A 20,827-nucleotide genomic window follows, 5' to 3' on the forward strand; every position below is an offset into this window, starting at 1 on the left:
GGACTTCTCTAGTAAAGTAGGCAGCAACAGGGCAAATGTGTTTTGAAAAAACAGCCCAGTTGAATTATATGGAAAAACAATCATTAGAAATAATGGCCAGCCATACATGGCATTTTCCACATGTAATCAGGAACCTGCCTTCAAAACAAATGGAGAGAGGAAAAGTCAATTTGTGTCTTCCCAGCTTAACTTTTTTTTTTTTTATTTCCAATTCCCTGTGGCCAACTATTTAAAAGAAAGTGCCTACCAGAAATGGAATTAGATAATTCTCTTCCATCCCAATGGAACAGCCTGATCCATGGGGGGAAGCCCCAGTCCTGCATCAGGATCCAGCCTTGCAGTGGGAAGAGAGGAGGGTGCCCTGAACCCATGGGATCCATTAGAGGGAAGAGAGTTTCTCTGACAGAGTGCCCTTGCCACAGTCTCTGAGGTTGGGGGTTGAGGTGTCACAGCTAGATTTAGGTTTATAATAAAAGCTGTCATTTCAGTCTAGTCCTGAGGAGAAGAGAAAGTTTGTGCCTGGGATCTGTGACTCACTGTGCTTGGCAGCACTGCAGCTTTCATTCATCTGAGCTGTGTGGTGCCTCTGCCTGCACATCCTCCCGTGGGGCTGGAGGCATGGGCTGTTTGGGACAGAAGGGCATCTGCTGCCTTCACAGGTTCAAGACATAAAGCTGGATATGTTTTAGAGCTGGGAGGGAGAGATGAAGTATTTTTGATGCCTTCCCCCACTGTGGAAAGTGTGTTAGTGTGGAAAGGTAGGGCAATGTCTCAGAAAAACATTGTGCAGAACTGCAATTTGGGCTAATGGTTCTTTAAAATTCAGCTTATTTCAATAAGGAAAACGGAAAAGTTACTTATTATTGGTCATTATTACAAATGGATTAGAACAGGTCCATTTTACTTTTAAGTTTTTATTAAACATAAGCTGTGCCACAGAAATTAAGTGAACTGACATGGAATACAGAGCCTAATCACTGGAACACGACCTGATCTTTCAGAGATATTGATCATAGACTCACAGAATGGTTTGTGTTGAAAAGGACCTTAAACAACATCCAGCTCCACTCCCTGCCATGGGCAGGGACACCTTCCACTGTCCCAGGTTGTTCAGAGCCCTGTCCAGCCTGGCCTGGAACACTGCCAGGGATGGAGCAAACTCTTGTTTTTTGGTTGAATTTCAGACTACCAATGCTGAGACAGAGAACACTGTCACTCTCATCTCCAGTGGAATGGAGAGGAGCAGCTAGCACAGAGATTTTACTGGGGGAGAAGGCAGATACCTTCTAACATTGCCATTCAAACTTCCTTTTCAAACAATAGCTCAGGATGAAATTGTAGTTTAATAGTGGATGTTCTGTAATCTAAAAATTCTAAAAAAAGAATTCCTGCAAATCTCTCCTAATTTTTTTAAAATTCTCTCTACTGTCATTTGTTGATTCTTAGGTCTAAAAAGAAAAAAAAAATAAATTTTTTAGCTATTGATTAAATTCTTCTAACTATTAGTTAGACTGTCAGATATTTATTAGGTACTGTATCAATTACAATGGCATCCAGACACCATCCAGGAATCCAGGGTTTAGCAACCCTAGCAGTATAGGAAACCCGGACAGAAGAGGAGACAGTCTTTTTCAGATTTAATTTGTAAGCACTCGGTTCCTCAAGGTTTTCACGAGAGAAATACACAGTTAAGCAACAGAGAGAGAACTTGTGATGAATTAGATAAATGTGCCTATGTCCACTAGAAAGAAAAATTTCAGAATTTCCTTCTGAATAGAGTAAAACTAACTGTTGAAATAATAAAACATACTCCTTTTGTTACTCTTAATAATATCTCTGGATTTTTTTTCAAGTTAGTAAAAAAATTAATATTGTTTTTAAAAATAAATGTCTGTGAAAATATATACTGGAAATGACCCTCCTCTCATTTAAAGTAGTACAGCTTGCTTTCTTTAACTAGATTGCGGTTGATTTCTACCACTTAGGAATGCTTATTTTTAAGGGTTCTTATTTTTAGGATCCTTATTTTTAATACCTGTTGAAGTGAGATTACCCTGACCCTTAACTTCAATGGGATCAGACTTTAGTATGCCATAATCTCTGTAAGATTTTCAAGTTTTTGCCACTGTAAATATCTTGGGTTTTTCCTTCCTATTAAAGCAAAGAACCGTGGGATTGCGATTCCAGTGGATTTGGACAGCCAGGTGAACACCTTGTTCATGAAGAGTCACTCCAACATGGTGCAGAGGGCAGCCATGGGGTGGAGGATGTCAGCCCGCAGTGGACCTCGCTTCAAAGAAGCTCTTGGTGGGCCTGCCTGGGATTACAGGAATATCATAGAGAAACTACAGGTACAGAAATAGCAAATGGCTTGGGCAGCAGTGGGACTGCAGTTACCTCACATGTGCCAAATGTGGAAAATACCAGAGACAAGCCCAGTGAATTTTTAGTGCTGGATGAGAGGACCCACTGCACTTCTGTGTGGGGGCAGCTGAAGGCTCAGCTCTTCAGGATCAGTATTTGGCTCCTACAGAAGTCAGAGAAGGGTAGGAGGTATTACAGAATGAGCTGAGCTGGAAAGGTCCCACGAGGATCATTGAGTCCAACCCCTGGCCGTGCACAGACACCACAACAATCCCACCCTGTGCCTGAGAGTACTGTCCAAACATTCCTGGAGCTCTGGCAGCCTTGGGGCTGTGACCATTCCCTGGGGAGCCTGTTCAGTGCCCCAGCACCCTCTGGGGGAAGAACGTTTTCCTGATACCCACCCTAACCCTCCCCTGACACAGCTCAAGCCATTCCCTCAGGTCCTGCCCCTGGTCACACAGAGCAGAGATCGGGGCCTGTCCCTCCTCTCCCCCTCATGAGGAAGCTGCAGAACTGCTGTGAGCTCTGACCTCAGTCTGCTCTTCCCCAGATGAGCAGACCAAGTGCCCTCAGCTGCTCCTTGTGTGGCTTCACCTCCAGGCCCTTCACCCTCTCCATGTCCCTCCTCTGGACACTTACATTGTGGTGCCCAAAACTGCACACAGTGTTCAAGTTGTGTTGTCCTCAAAGTGCTCCACAGAGCATCATCTCCTTTCTGCCTTTTTATGGCCACATGTCCTGTTCTGGATGCAGAGGAGATACTGGAGGTCTTAGGTCATGTTTGTGTCACCGGAGATTGCCATGAGATGGAGATCACCTTGTGCATGTAGAGCCTAAACAGCATCAGGGGTTTATGACCTGAGAAAACAGCAGGACACAGACAAATGGAGGAGCCCTAAAGACCAAGGACACAACCCCTGAGGTAACACGTTAACTGTGTGTGATGAGCATGGTTAGTCCAGCACAGCATCATCCTAACTGTTGTCACAAGTTTTGTGAGTACTACTGCAGAGGAGAAGTTTGAAAGAGAGTAACCTTTTTCCCCTTGCCCTGTGTGAGGAGTGGCATGAAGAAAGGCTTGTAGTGTCTTTACAGCCACCTGGGTTGCCCAGGGCTCTTGCAGCTGGGCATCACACTGGGTCAAAGCAGTGCATCACACCAAACTGTGCGCGCCACAGCGATTCTGTAAGTAGTTCTCTTGCAGTTATGGATGTTCTCCTGTCTTCCCCAGGACGTGGTGTCCTCCTTGGAGCAGCAATTCACGCCCATGATGCAAGCTGAATTCTCAGTGCTGGTTGATGTGCTGCACAGCCCAGAGCTCCTGTTCCCTGAGGGCAGCGATGCCAGAATAAGATGCGGAGCTTTCATGTCCAAGTAAGTGGCGTACAGAGGGGCCTATTTGCTTCTTTGGGAAAGATGGCAGGGTTTTAACATTTTCAAAAGCACTTACCTCTGGTTTTCAGCAGAAACTTGAGCATGCAGGTGTCCAAGTTCACTGTTGAAAGCTTAAAGTGAGGCCTTTTGCTCCATATTTTATATTTCCCAGTTCTGTTGTCTGGAGAGCACAGAGAGAGGGAGGTTGCTTGCCTTACCTGCTAGGAATGGGATGTTAGTGGCTTGTTAAAATTGTGGCAGGCTCAACGTACTTCTCTATTTTCAATGGGCTACTTTTGCTATTACATTTCACCGAATCTACAACAGAAACATAGATTTTTCCATTGCAGAATTTTCAAGAATTTATAATGAAGCAGTGGGCTGCTCAATGCTTGTGGGCTTTTTGTTGGATTTTTTTTTTGGTACAGCAAATTGATATTTTAATTTTAAACTGCCAACAGCTTTTTGAAAATACATTTCACTGGGACCCCTGTCTGGTCTTGAATTATTAGATGTTTTATTTGCAGTCTGTGCATTGGAATAGAGTCTTGCAAATTTTTTATTAGTTCTCAAGTGAGATGCCCTCCCCGCCCTTGAGAAACTATAATTTAAACAGAGATAACTTGGGGGAAATGAATGCATTTGGCAGCTCTCCTGATTCCTTGGTTATTTGCATATTCTGCAGAGGTAGCATTTTAACAATATACTTTATATGTTTGGAAAGATTAAAAAAAAAAAAAAATTCAGTTTTGAGATTATCCCATCTGATGTTGTCTGTCCAAACTCCTGTTTGAAGCCAGCATCAAAATGCAAAAAAAACCCAAAAACAAAACCTGTCCAAGGCCTTCAGACCTCCTCCCTTCTTATTTTCACAAACATTTCTGCAACAATGTGTGAACCAGTGCAAGGACCTGTGCACAGATCTGTTCTGCACAAAGACAGAAAGGCTGCTTCTGGTGTCGGCTTCAGCTGACTGACATCCAAACTCCTGTCATAGTCATAGCTGGAGACAGAAATGGACCTTGTTTTCTGGCTTGTCAAGTGGTTGTGTGAATGTATACAACAATTATGCTTCATCCAAATGTCTGTATTTCTGAACACTTCCATGTAAGGTTTTTTGGAAATCCTTTTGGCTGAATACCACTTTAATTATATCATAAATATATTACAACCATCATAGAAGTTGGAAGGTGTAAAGGTTGTAGCTTTTAAAGTATGCAAGATGCATGGTAAATCCTGGTTACCTTTAAATAATGGTTAAAATAAGTTACCTTTAAATAAAGTAAAGATGAAATAGCAAGTCTGGATCTTAATCTGGAAGCCGTCATAAAAGGTGGATGTAGAATTGTGCCTTCTGTAAGGGCAGTACAATTTGCAAATTGACACAAAAATATCCCAACACCTTGAAAATCCCATTTCCTTTTTAATTATGATTTCTCTTGACCACTTTTATTCCCTTTCCTTGAGGAAAAATATAGTGATGGACAATTTTTACATAAAGAAATTGTAGTATGGCTTAGCAACAATGTGAAATGCTCTTAGAGTTTTAATATTTCACTTTCAGGTTGATTAATCACACAAAGAAGCTAATGGAGAAAGAAGAAAAGCTCTGCATTAAAATCCTTCAAACTTTACGAGAAATGCTTGACAAGAAAACCAACTTTGCAGAAGAGGTACTGCTACCACTTTTAATATTAAATATAGAACTAACAGCACAGTATTAATAACAGAATCTAACATTATTTCAATTTTGTGCATGTCTTAGAGATAACCTGGTGTCTTAGGAACAGTGTGGTAAGGTAGGAAGCCGGTCTGAAATAAAAGAAACTCTCTGCCTTACATAGTTTTGTGTGAGGGACTTGGTAAGAGTCAAGGCAAGCAAGATGAAATGAAGGAGCAGCAGCAAGTATTACTAAGTGTAATTACTATACATTGCATAGTCTCTGTTTCTGGTGATTGTTCTTCATTTGTCACACCTGACTTTACCACAAAATCAACAGACATATAGGTCTTTTTAATTGCAATTGTACAGTTTTTCCCTGCTGCCTGTGGTGCCAGACTTTTGTACTCCACACACTTTTTCATGCTCGCAAATGTGTGAAAGTAAATCTGCAATGTTTAAGCAGAGCTGCCAGTTTTGGGAAGAAGTGACATAGTCTGTACTCTGCAAGTGTCTAATTATTTCTTGCATTCCTCTCTCCCCTCATTGCCCAGTTTTCTCTTGCAAAACCAAGTCTTTCAAATTCCTCTTTCATTTTGCCTGTTCCTTTGGCTATCAGTAGGCAGATTCAGGTGTAGATGTCAGCTGTCCCTGCTCCTTCTGAGCCTGATCCCAGTGTCTTCTGTGTAGTTTCCTCTTATCTGTATTTCTGGGTATTCCCCAAATCCTTTCAGCATTATTCACTCTTAAATATGAATCATGGAGCTATCATCCAATCTCTCAGTGCTGACATCAGACCTGCCCTGTGCAAAAATAACCAGTGTAAGTAGAGGAAACCAACCCCATCTTCACCTCCTCCTCAAAGAAAACTGTAGTTAGGCCTAGGCAGACAAATTCTTTTTAAATGTCACAAAAAGAATTTCACAGGGGAAGCAGATATTATTATTCTTTATTATTATTCACATTCATTCTAATAGCATTATGGGTGCATAACACCACTGCATCACATGGGAAAAATAATTTGCTTTTGTAACTGACCTTTACCAAACCTCTCCAAAAGAATTTCATAGATGCACCATAAGTTAACCTCCTGTAAGGACTACAGGGGAGGAAAAAAGGCAACACTTTTAATGTAGGACTTGAAACAAGCAAGAAGATTTGCTTCTTTTAGTTTCTCCTTGTACCCTGTTGTGGGTGCTGATAAAGGGAGACAGAGTTAAGGGAGCGAATTCCCATCAGAGGGAATGTACTCCATAGGTCTGTAAGGGCTCTGCTTCTCAGGAGTGGGTAGAGAAGGTGTAGTCCCAAATCCCTCATGTGACCTCCATCAGCTCAGGGGTGCATGGTGGGTGGAGAAGCTCCTTCTAAACATAATTTCTCCCCTGTGCTTCCTCTGGAGTCCCACTGGTTTTACACTGAGCAATGTGATGAATCAGTGCAAACAAATACGTGAATAAACAAGCTTGGATATGCTTTGCAAGTGCTTCTCTGGCTTGCTACTCTTATGAGTCATTGTTCAATGCCATGGACTTCAGAACACTAAAAATAGCACAATGAATAGCCTCATGTGCGTGTTTCCCATCTTTTTTTGAGCTGTGATCTCACTGCCTGCAAAGTTATAACTATGGAATGCAGATATTAAAAAAAAACAAACAAGTAGTACACACATAATGGTCATAACCATTATGACCATTATAAGAACAAAGCTACTGAGGGATGTGGGACATTTTGACAGGAAGCCTGAGTTTGCTAATCACCCATCAAATTGTATTTTCTGTGATAAACCTGACAGAAATGGTAAACCTCCAGTTTCTGCAGACTTTCCCACAGTGAGAAAGAAGGATGAAATCATGAAATAAAACTTCCTCCTCTCTCTTCATGTTAATTCCCACCACTGAGCACCTTCTAAGGTCTTTGTCCTTCGTTTGACCACTGGAAGGTAGCCTATGTCATTTGCTGAATGAACAGGAGGCAAAATAGAAGTAGGGGCTTATTTCACTGTTTTTATGCCTATTCCTGTATCCACTATGTGAACTCTATGGTTGCACCTCCCCTTGGCGGTGAGTTTCAGGTCTCTCATGCTCTCCTGGCTCCACATCCTTGGATTTCCTTGCAGTCAGCCTTGGAGGCAGCACTCACTTGTGCCTTTGTCTTGCTTAGCACCACAGCATGTAATCGTGCTGGGAATCAAAGTTTAATTTCAGAAGTTTAATTTAAGGTATATAAATGACACATAAAACCCCCTGGACATTGATTGGCTTTCATAAGTAAGTGTGGGTGATTATTGCAGTCTCCTGGGAGTTCTGCATCGAGTCCTAGCTCTGTTTGTATTGATTAGGTCACTGACAGGAGTGAAACCTGATCTACAGCCCCTCTCTTCCAAAACAGAGTTAAAACACTTGGGGAAAGCAGTGTGTGGAGGGAGCTCACATTGCCAGTTCAGAAAGCTACTGTAGTATTTAAATGTATTTATCTAAAGCTTGGTTCAGACTGATTATTTTAGAAGGAAAGCAGGAGGGACAGAAAGGACTGTGCTTGGACTAGATCCACCTCATCTACATTTGGGTTTAGAATCGCTGGCCATTTTTATACCCATTTTCCAAAACCTAAAGGATCTTGGACTGGGATTTTTGAATTTATTTAGGCATATCTTTTTGTGTTTCACTGCAGTGCTTGATATCAGTTTAATTTCTTTGAGAATGTTGCCTCTAGACCTATTTATACATCTCAGTTTGAATCTGAGTAACATTTCCAAAAGCACCTGAGATGTGTAGACTGATGTGCGCTCACTTTGCAAATGATTGGAGCAGTTTAAAATCTTAGCATTACCTTGCTGCCCTGCTTAAGGTGCCAGTTTGTACAACAGAGCTGGTGGGCCAGGAAGGGTGGCCCAGCAGCTTCAAAGAGGATTCAGAAGCTTAAATTAAACCCTCCTCAGTGAATTGGATGAAGCTGTTGAACTCTTGACCTAATGGTGCTCAGATGGTGACTTCTTGCATCACTCTACCTGCTGACATGGCAATGCCTTGGGTATGGACAACCTCCTGATTTCCCACCTGTTCATAAATCAGGTCAGCACCCCTGGGGAGAAATTATCCTCTGCTACCATGTACATACTACATCTGGTCAGTTGTGCTAATGGATAATAGGGTGTTAGAGAATGTGGCAGAATCCAGGCCTGTGTGCCCCTCCCTAAGGCAGCTTCTCTGAGAAACACTGTTGTAAATGGATGGAACCCTCCAGGAAGGGGTGGGTGCCTGTGCTGCAGAGCACACACTTTATACTTTTTCTTCCTCTTTTAGGTGTTGAACTTCAATATAAATAATTGAAAACTGCATTTTTAAGTGTCAGTAGAACAAAGACTCTGTAAGCTGCTTAATTGTCAGAAATAAGTAGCTGTGCTTTTTTGCCTTTTTTGGAAAAGCTCATGAAAAATGTTGGTTTTCTCTTAGACATTAGCACCAGTTCATGATTTAAAATCATGGAAGTAGCTTTGTGGTCTTTTGTTTTGCATTCAACTTTAGACATCAAATGTAAGCTGTCCTCTCCCCTTTGTTTGCAGGAACACCACCAAATACACATGTGAAAAAAAACCAGTACAGCTTTGGTGGAAATACAAATGTATTTTATTCCTGTAAGATGTGGTCCCAGATATGACCACTGCTGGCTCTTGGTCATTTTGTGCTGGAAGAACTGAATCTTTTCATGTAGAGCTGTTGACAAAACTCCAGTGAGTTTGTCAAAATCAGTAGTGCCAGTTTATTATTATATTGATCTACCAGTCAAGCTGAAGCCAGTGGGAGCTGCAGGTCTTTTCCTGCTGGGGTAAATGGCCTCAATGGGTTTTAGAAGCCAAGAGATTTTGTTGGGAGCCACTAAAGTGTCCAAGCATTGCAGCTCAGTTGAATCACAGACATTCTCAACTTAAACTGTGTTCTATTCTACAGCCTCATCTTTTCAAGATCATTTGCATGTGCAAATTAGGCAGCATTCAGATAAACAGCATTTGTAGGTTAAAAAAAAAAAAAAAAAGAGAAGGAAAAAGAGAATCATTTTGAAAATGTGTTGCTTGCTGAATGTATCATACCTCAAAAGGATGCTTATTTTAAATGGGAGAGCGGGATCCAAATTCCTTTATTTGTGTTACTACTCACATTTTGGGTCAGTGGCACTGCAGGCATTTTGAAGAATTATATTTAATTTTTCCCTGTTTCTGCTGTCAGTTTTATTTGTGCTGATGTATAAAAATACCTGTGGACTGGCCTGGTTTTCCCTGTTGTCAACAGGCCATTCTCCTCACTAAGCTCAGTGTGCCTGCAAGGCGATAGAGGGTCAGAAACACCACAGGAGAACATGTACACTCAGTGCTGTTTGTAAAAAAAACACTCCTCTCTTTTAGCTGATAAGACACTTTTGCAGGATCCTGCATTAAAAATTCCCTCCTTAGGAAGCCAGTTCACAGAGAGGAACTGGAGGTGAAGGGAGGAAGAATGTTTGGTTATCTCCAGCAGTGCCAGTCTGGTTGTGACCAGCACTTCTGGTATGGTCAAAAAACTGCTGTTGTGGCTTTGTCATGGGCGTTAAATGGTGAGTGAAAAGTCAAACACAAGTGGGACAAACCCCTGGTCTTGGAGATGCTTTGTGTGAAGCTGGTGCTCAGCTGCAGAGCCAAAGCCTCCAGGAATTCATTGCAGCAGAGGATTCAGGCTTTGCTATTGCCCTGAATCCTCTGAGCCAGTAATTGCAGTGGCAGGAGCACCAGAGCTTTCAGATATGCAAGACTAAACACTGGATGTGGTCAGAACCTTCAAGTGTGGTAATTTCTCATTAGACCCACGCACTGACATTTTACAAAAGAGAGAAAACCTACAGAAAAACAAATGAGCACAGTTTCACTTTTCCCCCTCTAGGTTTCAAGCTGGGATAATTAAGCAAAAGGATACCAGGAGGCATGTGATGGTGTTGCTTGTTCTAGCCAGGTGTTGTCAGCCACAGTGCTCAGAGCCTCGGGCCATCAGCCACTGTTGTGTTGTTATTGCTGCACATTTCTGGGGCTGTGACAGGCAGCATCAACCAGAATATTCTGAATTAGCATCTCTCAACTTTGGGGTACCCCTTATCCCTCCTGTGATGTGCATTGTTCTGGACTGAAGGACAACACTGCTGGACAGCCCCCAGATATTCTGCTGGATTTTCAGTCATGCACATTTGTTGCTGATGCAAAAACATATGAGAACTTCATATATGAAAAGTGTGACATTTTTAAGGGGATTTTTTTTTTTTCTGTAAGTAACAGGCCCTAGAGATTTGCTCCAGCTTTGGACTGTCACCTGTTTGTGTCACCTTCAGAAGCCTGTTCAGAGCCACTGTGCTTGGGCCAGTTGTGCGGTGCTCACAGGGGTCTGTGCCATGGGTAGTTTCAGGCAGAGTGCATTGCTCTTGTTGAGCTGGACAAGAACTTTAAACTCAAAGTCATGTATCAAGGACAGGTAATTCAGGAGACAGCCCTCCTGACACTGAACAAAGTGCAGGTCCTTATCTAGTGAAAGGCAGGAGCAGTTTAATCTGCTGCAGGGGCAGTGAACACAGACCTAACTACATTGCAGTCATGATTCTGCCCTCTCTTTCATATGCATAATTGTTAACTTGCCATGATGCAAATAAAGTATCTCCAGAGACCTAAAGGAACTTCTGTTTCAGGTGATAGTTCAGTGAGCAGTGGTGTTCACTACCCTCTGGTACTTACTCTTTTTTGTTCCAAAACCTTGGTTATTTTTCCTTTGTTTGTATGTTCTTCAAGTCACAAACTAATCTAATGGCAGGATGCCCAGGCTGTAAAAACACATGGTTGTTAACACATTTCATCCAAAAAACTGTAGTCTCTCAGCAGCTCATATTTATCAAATTTTAAGAATATGGTATGTTGTTATCCAGTTTTCTTTCAGAAATATTAAGCCCCAAATCCTGATTGATAAATTATTTTGGAACTTGTATCATCTGCCCTTCTTACATATGTCATCTCTCCTCTAAAGGAGCATCTGATGCTGTAAAATATTTTTTTAGTTACTAATTTAAACAGCATCAACCAAACCAATAAAACTGGAGTAGCCTGTTCCTTGCTCTGAGCTTCAAATGACTGATTTCTGCTCTGGAATTCCCCCTTTACACAGTATATGGGACATGGGGGTTTGCCCATCTTATTTCCCATTAACTCCTTCCTATGGATGTGATCTTACAAAGAGCAAACCAGCATGAAAACCTTAACTGCCTGCAAACTGCTTGACATCCTTCTCTATTGATATTTCTATTCGTTAAAAACAAATTAGAAAAGAGTGCAAGGGAAGAGATCTGTTTAATAAATGAAACTGTTAGAGCTCTGAGGATGATTCATCTCACCGTACTCAGGTACAATATTCATGGAACTGATCAGGATCCTTTTTGTGAACAACAGCAACTAGATTTTCTTTTGTTGTTGTTTTGAGTACAGGTGAGATGAATTTCACTAAAGACTTCAGTACATCTAGAAGTGAAAATTCCATGCTCACTATAGCCCTTTGAATCAAATTCTACATCACAAAGACATTGGGATCAAGGTTTTCTCCCTGACTTGTTTTATTTCTAGATTTTAAATTATGCAGATTTTTTAGGAATTTAGTGGAAGGTTCTAGCAGATCCTAGATTGGCAAGGGACTTGGTAAATTACCAAAGATATGTTGTAAGGTAATATGTAAAATGAGTCAACAGTTTTATCATATGGTTCATGTCTTCAGGTATGTGGAGGATAGATTCATGTGCATAAATATAAATATTTATTTAAGGTTATTTATTCCTATTCCTTCTCTTTTTCTTTTACCTCCATGGTGGAGTTATATTAGAAGATAAGTATTAGAATGTTCATTTGGTGTGTAAGCATATTGTTTTGTTTTTAATGGAGTAGATGGTCTTGTTTAGAATGATATGTGTTAATGCTCTCAGAGTTACTTAACTGGAGGAAAAACCACAATTCCCATGGCCACCCTAATTTTAGTGATTGGTTCAAAGTCCCCAGTTGAGATCCCAAGGAGCCTTTGTGCTTATTTTAAGAGCAGGAGACATGGATGCAACAGGGGTTTCCACAATCCCTGGGAACTGCTGCACTGAGGTGGGAAGGGAGTTCAGAGGAACATGTGAGAGAAACAAATTGCAGGCACCCTGAAGTTTGGGGTGGTTGCAGGGTTTTTTGGGAGTTAGGAGAATAAAACTACATGAACCTTTTTCTGGACTATTATTCTGGAAGATATTTTTCCCCACATGCTTCCCACTCCCTTTTCAGAATTAATTCCTATAAGAAAAGGCCACGTTTATGAGCAGTTTCAGTACCACTGCCAGGTAAGGGTTATAATTCTTACTGGGAAGCACAGAGAGTGCTGCAGTATCGCAGAGACCACAGTGTGGCAACTGTGGACTTTTCAGAAACGTCTCCTGTCTGTGGGAGCAGGTCAGCTGCTGCTGCTGCTGCTGCACGGCTCAATTCCCACAGCAGTCAAATGTCTGCAGTAGTCAAGGAGGGGGCGAGAGAAAATGTCTCCTTTGGTTCTGAATTTCCTTGGAAGAGAAAAAGGGTTCTTTTGTTTTCCAGGTGTTTTTGTTGTTGTTGTTGCTGTTGTTGTTGACTGTCACAAATTTGCTGCTGCTTTATTTAATATGTTTGAGCAACAATCCTGTTTGTACTTTGCAGTCGCACCAGAGATAGCAGTGAGCAGAATTCAATGCCTTGTATTAAGGATGGCCAATGAATATTTATGATAGACCTAGGGAGCCAGTAGTAAAAATGAAATCAGTATGATGCCACTAGGTCCAAATCTTTGATCTCTGTTTTAAGAGAAAATACAATAAAGCAGGGGATAATGGACTCATTATAATGGAATGGTTAGTTATGGTTACTTAGGGCAACGTGAATAGGTGGCATTACATAAACTGCTCTAGTCCAAGATTTACGATCCAGAAATGTGTTTCAGGCACTGAGTTTCTACAGAAAACATCAGTTTATGATATTGTTTTGGTTTAGTCAGTCCAAGAACAAAGAATTAAAGATAAATCCCTTTCAGATACCAGGATGGGGCATGCTCTTGCCTTACTAGGGACAGCAAAAGCACTAAGAACTTCAAGGCCCTTCTACTCGACCTCTTTCTGTGCTTCTGCTCCTCATCCATCACCCTGTGAGCAAGTAGAGGGAGGGCTGGGCATCACAGAGGGGTGGAAATTAGATTCCACTCCCTGCCCAGGCTGTCCTACCAGATACCAGGTGTGAGGGGAGACTTGGGGTCATCAGGAGAGAGGGGACAGCTGCCGGTTTGGCATCACCAGGAGCACGCGGGGGTGGTGGCTGGAGATGTGTGCCACAGCTGGATGCACCCACCTCCACCAGGAGCAGGGAGAATCTCCTGCAGAGTGCTGAGACAGCTCCCAGGAAGCCTAATGAAGGAGCTGGTATTTGACAGGGACAGGGAGCAGGAGAGAGTGAGCTATTTTTCTTTTTAATGGTCGCAATTACTTGCTTAACACCCCTGCCACACCAAGCAAGACGCAGAGGAGGGCTGATTCCAGGCTGCAGATGAAAGCTGATCCTGAGGTCTCCGTCTAGCCAGGCAGGAGGAGGAAATGGAAACTCACTGTTTTCTGATTAGTTTCAAACTGATGTAATTTCTAAGGGACTTCATCACTAATGATATCTGGCAAGGGATTAGTCTGTAATGTGGCCCTTCTCCCCCTTTTCAAGAAAAAGAAAATATATGCTATATTGAACTTCGGAAAACAGCTATTAAGCAACCACAGTTACTGCTTCTGATAGGATTTTTTTTTTTCTTTTTGGTCTGATGAGGATTTTACCCAGCATGTTTGGCCTTGGAGGAGTGCCTGGATGGTATTGCCAGCTGGAATTGTCAGAGCTGCTTTGTCTTCTGTCCCAGGAAAACAGAAGCCTGGCAGGCAGTCACTCTCGCTCTTATTTCATATCCCTGCTTAGTCAGAGTTGCCAGCCCCAAGCACTGAAAACCCTGAGTCAGGCCACAAACAAATCACGAGATTTGGCTTGAAAATCATGAGATTTTAAATTACAAATAGGTTATTTGGGATTTCTCTGAATCTTTAAAGTGTCTGTTCTTCTGATTTTATTGTACAGATCCCAGAGTTTGAAGTATGCTTTGTTGAATTATGCATGTGTTTATTTACTGAAATAAAAGCCAGGTTCATTTATGGTTACCTGACCTCTGGAGTTTGTGCGAAAAAGACCAGAATACTCAGAGCTCCCATGAGGGCATAATTTTTTCTGCCAGGGGTGCCAGTGAGAGGCACTGCTGGCCCTCAGCTGGCTCAGATGGGGCACAGGGAAATGTGCTCAGCAGGGTGGGACCATTGTTGGTAACTCCAGGTACAGACCTGTCACTTGGGGCTGGGGACAGGGCCTTGTCACTCTGAAAATTTCTTTTGGCAGACTTGTTCAAAACATTTTGTCCCCAGTTATTGAGCAGTTACACCAGCAAAGTCTCCTTAAATTCCTTTTTCCTTCAAGCCTTCTACCCTTCCTTTCCCCACTTATTTTTTTACTACTTTTCTCCTCTTTCTTGCAAAAAACTTGATTTTTTGACTCCTTAGCTGTCTACTGTAGCATTTATGTCCCATTAGCCCTCCATCTAGTCGGGCTAGATACCAGTCTACCTGTCTCTGCTGCAAAAGAAATTTATATAAACTTGACTCTCAGGTCTTCCAGTTTTAAGACTCCTTACTGCTTCCAGAGGAACAACAAGCTTCCCTTGAACCAGGTGTTTTCTCAGCTGTGACCAGTTAGAGGTTCCCAGCTCTAAGGTTCCTCCCAGGCTGCTCTACTGGGTGCAGTTCAGCATTTTAAGAAACCAAACTCTTCTAAATATACAAATATTTGACTGTGGCTCTCTAAAAATGAAAATCTTTGCATTTAAACAAATGCTGAAAGCCCTGCATATGGCTGGGAAGTTCTTTTACAGTTTTTTTGAACATTTTTAAAAAAATGTTCCTGGAGAATAGATTGGCAGCCTGAATATTCTTAAATTTGCAAGGAGACCCACTTAACTAGGTTGCTTTTGTAGGCAGAAGATGTTAACAGTGGTAATTCACTGCTAGCAATAAAGTGGGGGCTGGTCAGTAAATTCACCCAGAATGGCATAGAGGATTGTTCTGGTTATATGTCACAGTCTTTCTTAAATTTGCCCTGGTTGTTGCTGGCGCTTTGTTGTAGTAATGATAATTCTCACAATAAAACCAACCATAAAGGACTTAGAAGGGGCTGTTTGAAAAATGGAAGTTGAAGCGTTTCTTCTTTTCCTTCCCATTTAAGTATTCTTACAGCAAATTACATCATGCCTGGGAAACCTCAGATTTTATTGTTGGAGTTTGGATTTTTGTTCTGTGTGGGGAAATGTTTTCATGAAGAAAAAAACCCAAACAACCCAAAACATCAGTGAGAGCAGCAAATTTAGGAGATTACTTAGAGTTGGGGTGTGCTTAGACAGAAATGAGTAATTTGTACTGCAGAAATCTGGGCAAAGTGGTTCCTATTTGTGCCTGTGCAGAGCATCAGGTGAGAGCAGTGCTGGCTGTGTGTGGGCACAGGGCTGGGAGGTGGCAGCTGAACTGGCACCCCCTGGACTCCCACCTGATGCTCAGCCAGGGTGTTGAGAAGGGTTTGCTGTCCCCAGTGTGGTCTGCAGGGAGCCACTTGACTTAGATGAAGCTGTTTATATAAAGGGATTATTTCCATACATGAGATACTGAAAGAGCTTGTTTTAACTCAGTAGCAAATTCTAGCACATTGGGTACTTTAAATGCAGGTCTTTTACTTCATTTTAAAAAAAATTTAAAAAGCAAAAAAAATTTTAAGAACCCCAAGAAATCAACTGTTTGATATATACTTTAATTCATCATGTATTTAACCTATTTTTTAAACTATAAACAATCTGAAACTAAAGAAATGATTCCTTTGTCTCTTTAAACTTTCTCTTTCCTATTTTTGCACATACTTTTTCCTTTTTCTCTGTTTTTTTTTCCTGATTTTTAGCTGAAGAAAGACTTTATTTGGGAGCAAGAAGGGAAATGTTGCTGGAATGATGTTCTCTTTTGATCTACCCCACAGTTTATGGCTTCTGTGTCTTAAGTTCAGTACTTTGATCACTATCTGTCTGTTTTGCTGCTAAGCTATTCAGTGTGATTTTACTATTGAGCCAGCTGGGGCTCTGCCCCCTGCAAGAACCGTGAGGTAGTAAAATCAGAGTAAATTAAAAGAGTTTTCTCAAACCTCTTCTGCATGATTCTCAACTCTTGAATTTGCAGCTGAAAAGCAGCTGCTTTCTTGCCCCTGCCGATGCTGTGCTGGTCCAGCTCCATCTTCCAGCAGGGGCCTCCAGAGCCACAGGAGGTGGCAAAGCAGCACCAGGCAGCTGCAGCCCTGCACAAAGGGGCTCTTTCACACACGTTCCTGCTAGGAAAGCACATGTGCAGCTAAAACAAGTTCCACTGCCCATCTGACTTGAGCAACAGCCACCCTTGGGGAAGCTGTCTTTTTATTTTATTTTTTCCCCTGAGATTGGTCAACAGATACATTGCCCTAATGCTTGTTTCTGACTCGGTGAGCGCAGTGTTTAGGCCCAGAACTTTGGTAATTCTAGATTTTTTGGTGGTGAGGAGGGTTGCTGAAGGACAGAGGAAGGGAACTGAGGTTCCCCCTGCCAGGCTACTTGAGCACAGCGTTGCCTCTTGCCCTGAGCTTGCTGCACAGGGAGGTACCACCACCACAGGCACGTGTCAGTGCAGCACAGGGAACTTTTAAGTAGCACAAGCTCACTCCCATTTCGGGCTCCTCTCCAGAGGACTGAGTGACTCACCTTGAGAGAAGTTCTCTCTGAAAGTGGAAGCAGGACTTTGCGTATGACAGTGCAGAACCTTGCAGGTTGGCAGGGTGCCCATCTTCTCCTCCCTAAATCAAGGAGTGTGCTCCTGGGCTTTGTGAATGAGAGATTTGTTGGGGGGAAAAATGGCATGAAATCTAAAAAAAAAAAAAAAGAAAAAAATAAAAAAAAAATTATTAAGCTTGGCTTACTGTGTAAATTCTTGTTCTGAAGTTGGCTTCTATTGGAAAAAAACATGCTTTTAGAAATTTGCTGAAATGTTGGCATACACGAAAGAATCTGCTTCTTGAGTTGTACAGACTCCAGAGACTTTTCCTGCTGTGTTGGCCAACTTGATTTGCAATGCCTGTTCTCCTGCAGGAGGATTTCTGGGTCAAGGTGGCTCCAAAAATCTGCAACCCAAGGGGGTGATCCAACAAAAGACAAAGCAGAAGAGCTTTTATGGAGCCCCTCCCCTAAAAACGTGCCTGGCACACAGGTACTGCTGCCCAGCGTGGGTGGGGTGGCTACCAGCTTCCGAGGCAGCGAGATGGATGTTGGTTTGGAGACCTGGGGCATCCCACACACTTGTGACCCGTGGCTGTCACGTCTGTGCAAATGTTTGTATCTGTCATAGCTGTGGGGATGCAAACCTGCACACGGTGACACTGGGAGGGACCCACTTCCCTGGAGGGCATCTGGCTTTGGCATGGGGAGGAGCATGTTTTACCCCCAACAGCCAATATATATATATCCATTATCAAGTACCACCTTGTCTTGTTTGCAGAAAATCCCTCCAGATGACACTGGAGGCATTTCAAAACCCTGGACGCGTTCCTGTGTCACCAAGGCAGGGGGTTGGACTGGACGAGCTCCAGAGGTTCCTTGCAGCCCTAACAATCCCGGGATTGTGCGAGTCATCAGTGTGGTGACCACGCGTTGGACAGGAGGGGTTCCAGCCCTCCCCACACGTGTCAGGAGGTGATTTGGGTGAGAGCCCTGGCAGCAGGACGGGCAGAGCGGTGTCCCAGCCGTGTCCCAGCCGTGTCCCAGCGGTGCCCCGGGGCCGCTCCCGCGGGGAGCGCGCTGTGCCGGGGGGATGCGGGCGAGTGCAAGGCGCCGGCTTCCACCTTTCAAAGTGGCCCCGGTGCTGTAATCGCCTTTGCCCGGGCAGCGATTTTCTGAGCTGTTTGGGCATGTGACCGCGGCGCATGTGAGCGGCGCTGCCGGGGGAGGCGCGGGCGCTGTTATGTAATGGGCGCAGTGTCTGGCTGCGAGCGGCGGCCCGAGCCCGCGGGGAGCGCGGCCCCGCCGCCGGGGGCTGGGGAATGGCTCCCGAGCTTCCTGCGGGGCTGCATTTGCATGGAGCACGCATCCCCTGCGCCGCCCGAGGGAGCCGGGAATTGCGCCTTATGTAACGCGGCGGGAGCGGCACCGGGGGACCGAGCCGCCGCTCCATCCCCTCTGCCCCGCCTCGCCGCGAGAGCGTGGAACAGCGACTGATTTATTTACCTGCCCCTCTCCCGCTTGGCCGCCCCGCCTCGGGAAGGCAGGCAGCAGAGGTGCCTCCCCGTATCGGGGGATGCGGGGCTTGGCAGAGGATGCAGGAGTGCAGGTGGCCTGTGAGGAGTACCCATAAATTAGTGTGTGACTCTTCCCCGGTGGCATTGCATAGAGGTGCCTGCGTGAAGCTGCAGATGTTCTTGCCATCTACCTCTCACCTTTTATCCAGGCCTCTGATAAAAAAAAAAAGAAAAAAAAAAATAATTAAAAAAAAATTTAAAAAAAGTCCTGTGACTGTGGGGATGAAGAAACCCCACCAAATGTGGATCTTTAAATTTAAGTAATAATTTTTATTGATAACCATCTGAAGAACACATTGACATAACAGAGCTGAAAGACAAGTGCATCCCCATCCCTACCCTGCAGCATTCACCATTTCTCCACAGTGCCATTTGAAATCCCATCTTTCCTCCTCTGATGGAAGCTAATGTTCATTGTCTTGCCCTTGAAAAGAATAATAGTGCTGCCCAGAAGCTGTGAAGAAACCAAACCCTCTGAAATTTTGAGCTGTATTAAATCTCCCCTACTTTCTAAGGGTCAGAATATACTGCTTACAGGCAGTCTGATTGCATGGCAGTTAAAACATTTTCCTCTTAAACATTTCCCCTGCCAGCACTACCATGAGAAAATAGCCATTTATAAAGCTGTGCTTGCAACAAACTCCAGTGCTGTTTGATAAGATCAGGTGTACTGGTTGTGCATCTGGGGAATATTCTACAAATAATATCACTTTATATGATACATATTCTATTATCCTGTATTTATTGTATTTCTAAGAAGAAGTTATTGGAGTTGTTTTTGTATTAATAAGCATCAGAAAATGGTATTTTGTTTTGGTGGCTGAGAGGTTTTTTTCTTCCCTTCTGTTGCTTTTCCTCTATTCTTTCTCTTCACCTCTCTATATACAGCAGACCCATGTTTAAATGTACAATGTATTGTATAGTTACATAACCCTGTCTTGCAAAGTGCTGAAAAATGATCCCTGGCTTTATCTTCTGAGTATTTTTTTTTAAAGTAACAGGTTTTGTGTATAATCTAGCACAGTCAAAATAGAGGGAGGCATGCTGCTGCTACATAAAGATTGTTTTCCACAAATCAGAACAAAAAAATAATAGAAATTATACCCCAACAAATATAATACACTGTGCTTTTGCTAGCCAGTGAGTCTTAAAACCAGGGAGTAGAAATGTGTTTGCTAACGAGTGGATACTGAGTTGATTTAATGAGTTGGTGATGCAGTTGGTGACTGCTCATTACCATCAGAGAATTTAACTTGCTGCAGCAACTCAGAAAATAAATGAATACAGCTCAGACTGGACTGTGTTGTGAGCAAAATGAGAACTTTTCCTCTCTGCAGCTTTAGCAGTCCGTGTTTTTTCCTGCTTCCTATCAGCCATGCTGAGCTGTGTTTCAGGTCCTTTAACCATCCATTGCTGATCCCTCCAAGGATGGGTATGGAAGTGGTGCCAGACTCTGCCTTTCATGAGCAGGGGAAGTAAGGTTACCAGTTTACCAGACAGGTAAACAGATTCAGAGTCTTGACAGCTGGAGATTACCACCAGGCCTCCTCTCAGAATTAAGGGCTGTTCTTCTCCCAGGGTGTGGAGAGGGAATATTAGGACTCTGGTTATCATCTAACACGCATTACCGGAGATAAAGGAGCTCCAAAGGTGTGGAAAGCTCTTACTACAGCTTGAGTAGGTCAGGTTGCTTATGAACAAAAGCATGTCAGGAGTCCTGCTGGACTCTGCCAGTGCTAAAAGTGTTTGACTGGTCAAATGGAATCCCCTTATTCAGGTACCACTTATGGAAAGAAAACAGTAAAACTCTTCTCATTCTCTAGCCCACATTTTATTTGGCTTCATTCCTTAAATACTAATGTGCCCTCAGAGCTGTGGATTACTAGATACTGCAGAAGCACAGCACATAAATAATGACATTTGTTTTATTTTGGCATTGTTAGAAA

At 43.0% G+C, this 20,827-nt stretch overlaps 1 protein-coding gene across 4 annotated transcripts in view; it reads left to right on the forward strand.

Annotated features, from left to right (window-relative positions):
- The window catches only part of ITPR2 (inositol 1,4,5-trisphosphate receptor type 2), a 241,806-nt gene that overhangs the window by 124,335 nt on the left and 96,644 nt on the right, over positions 1 to 20,827 (forward strand). For all 4 annotated transcript variants that reach the window (XM_015628084.3, XM_015628085.3, XM_033514205.1 and 1 more), the window contains 3 exons: positions 2,161 to 2,351; positions 3,599 to 3,741; positions 5,306 to 5,414. In XM_015628084.3, coding sequence (XP_015483570.1) covers positions 2,161 to 2,351; positions 3,599 to 3,741; positions 5,306 to 5,414 — 443 coding nt within the window. The remainder of the gene's footprint in view (positions 1 to 2,160; positions 2,352 to 3,598; positions 3,742 to 5,305; positions 5,415 to 20,827) is intronic.

This window comes from Parus major, chromosome 1A (genome assembly GCF_001522545.3).
Source record: "Parus major isolate Abel chromosome 1A, Parus_major1.1, whole genome shotgun sequence".
Taxonomy (NCBI): domain Eukaryota; kingdom Metazoa; phylum Chordata; class Aves; order Passeriformes; family Paridae; genus Parus; species Parus major.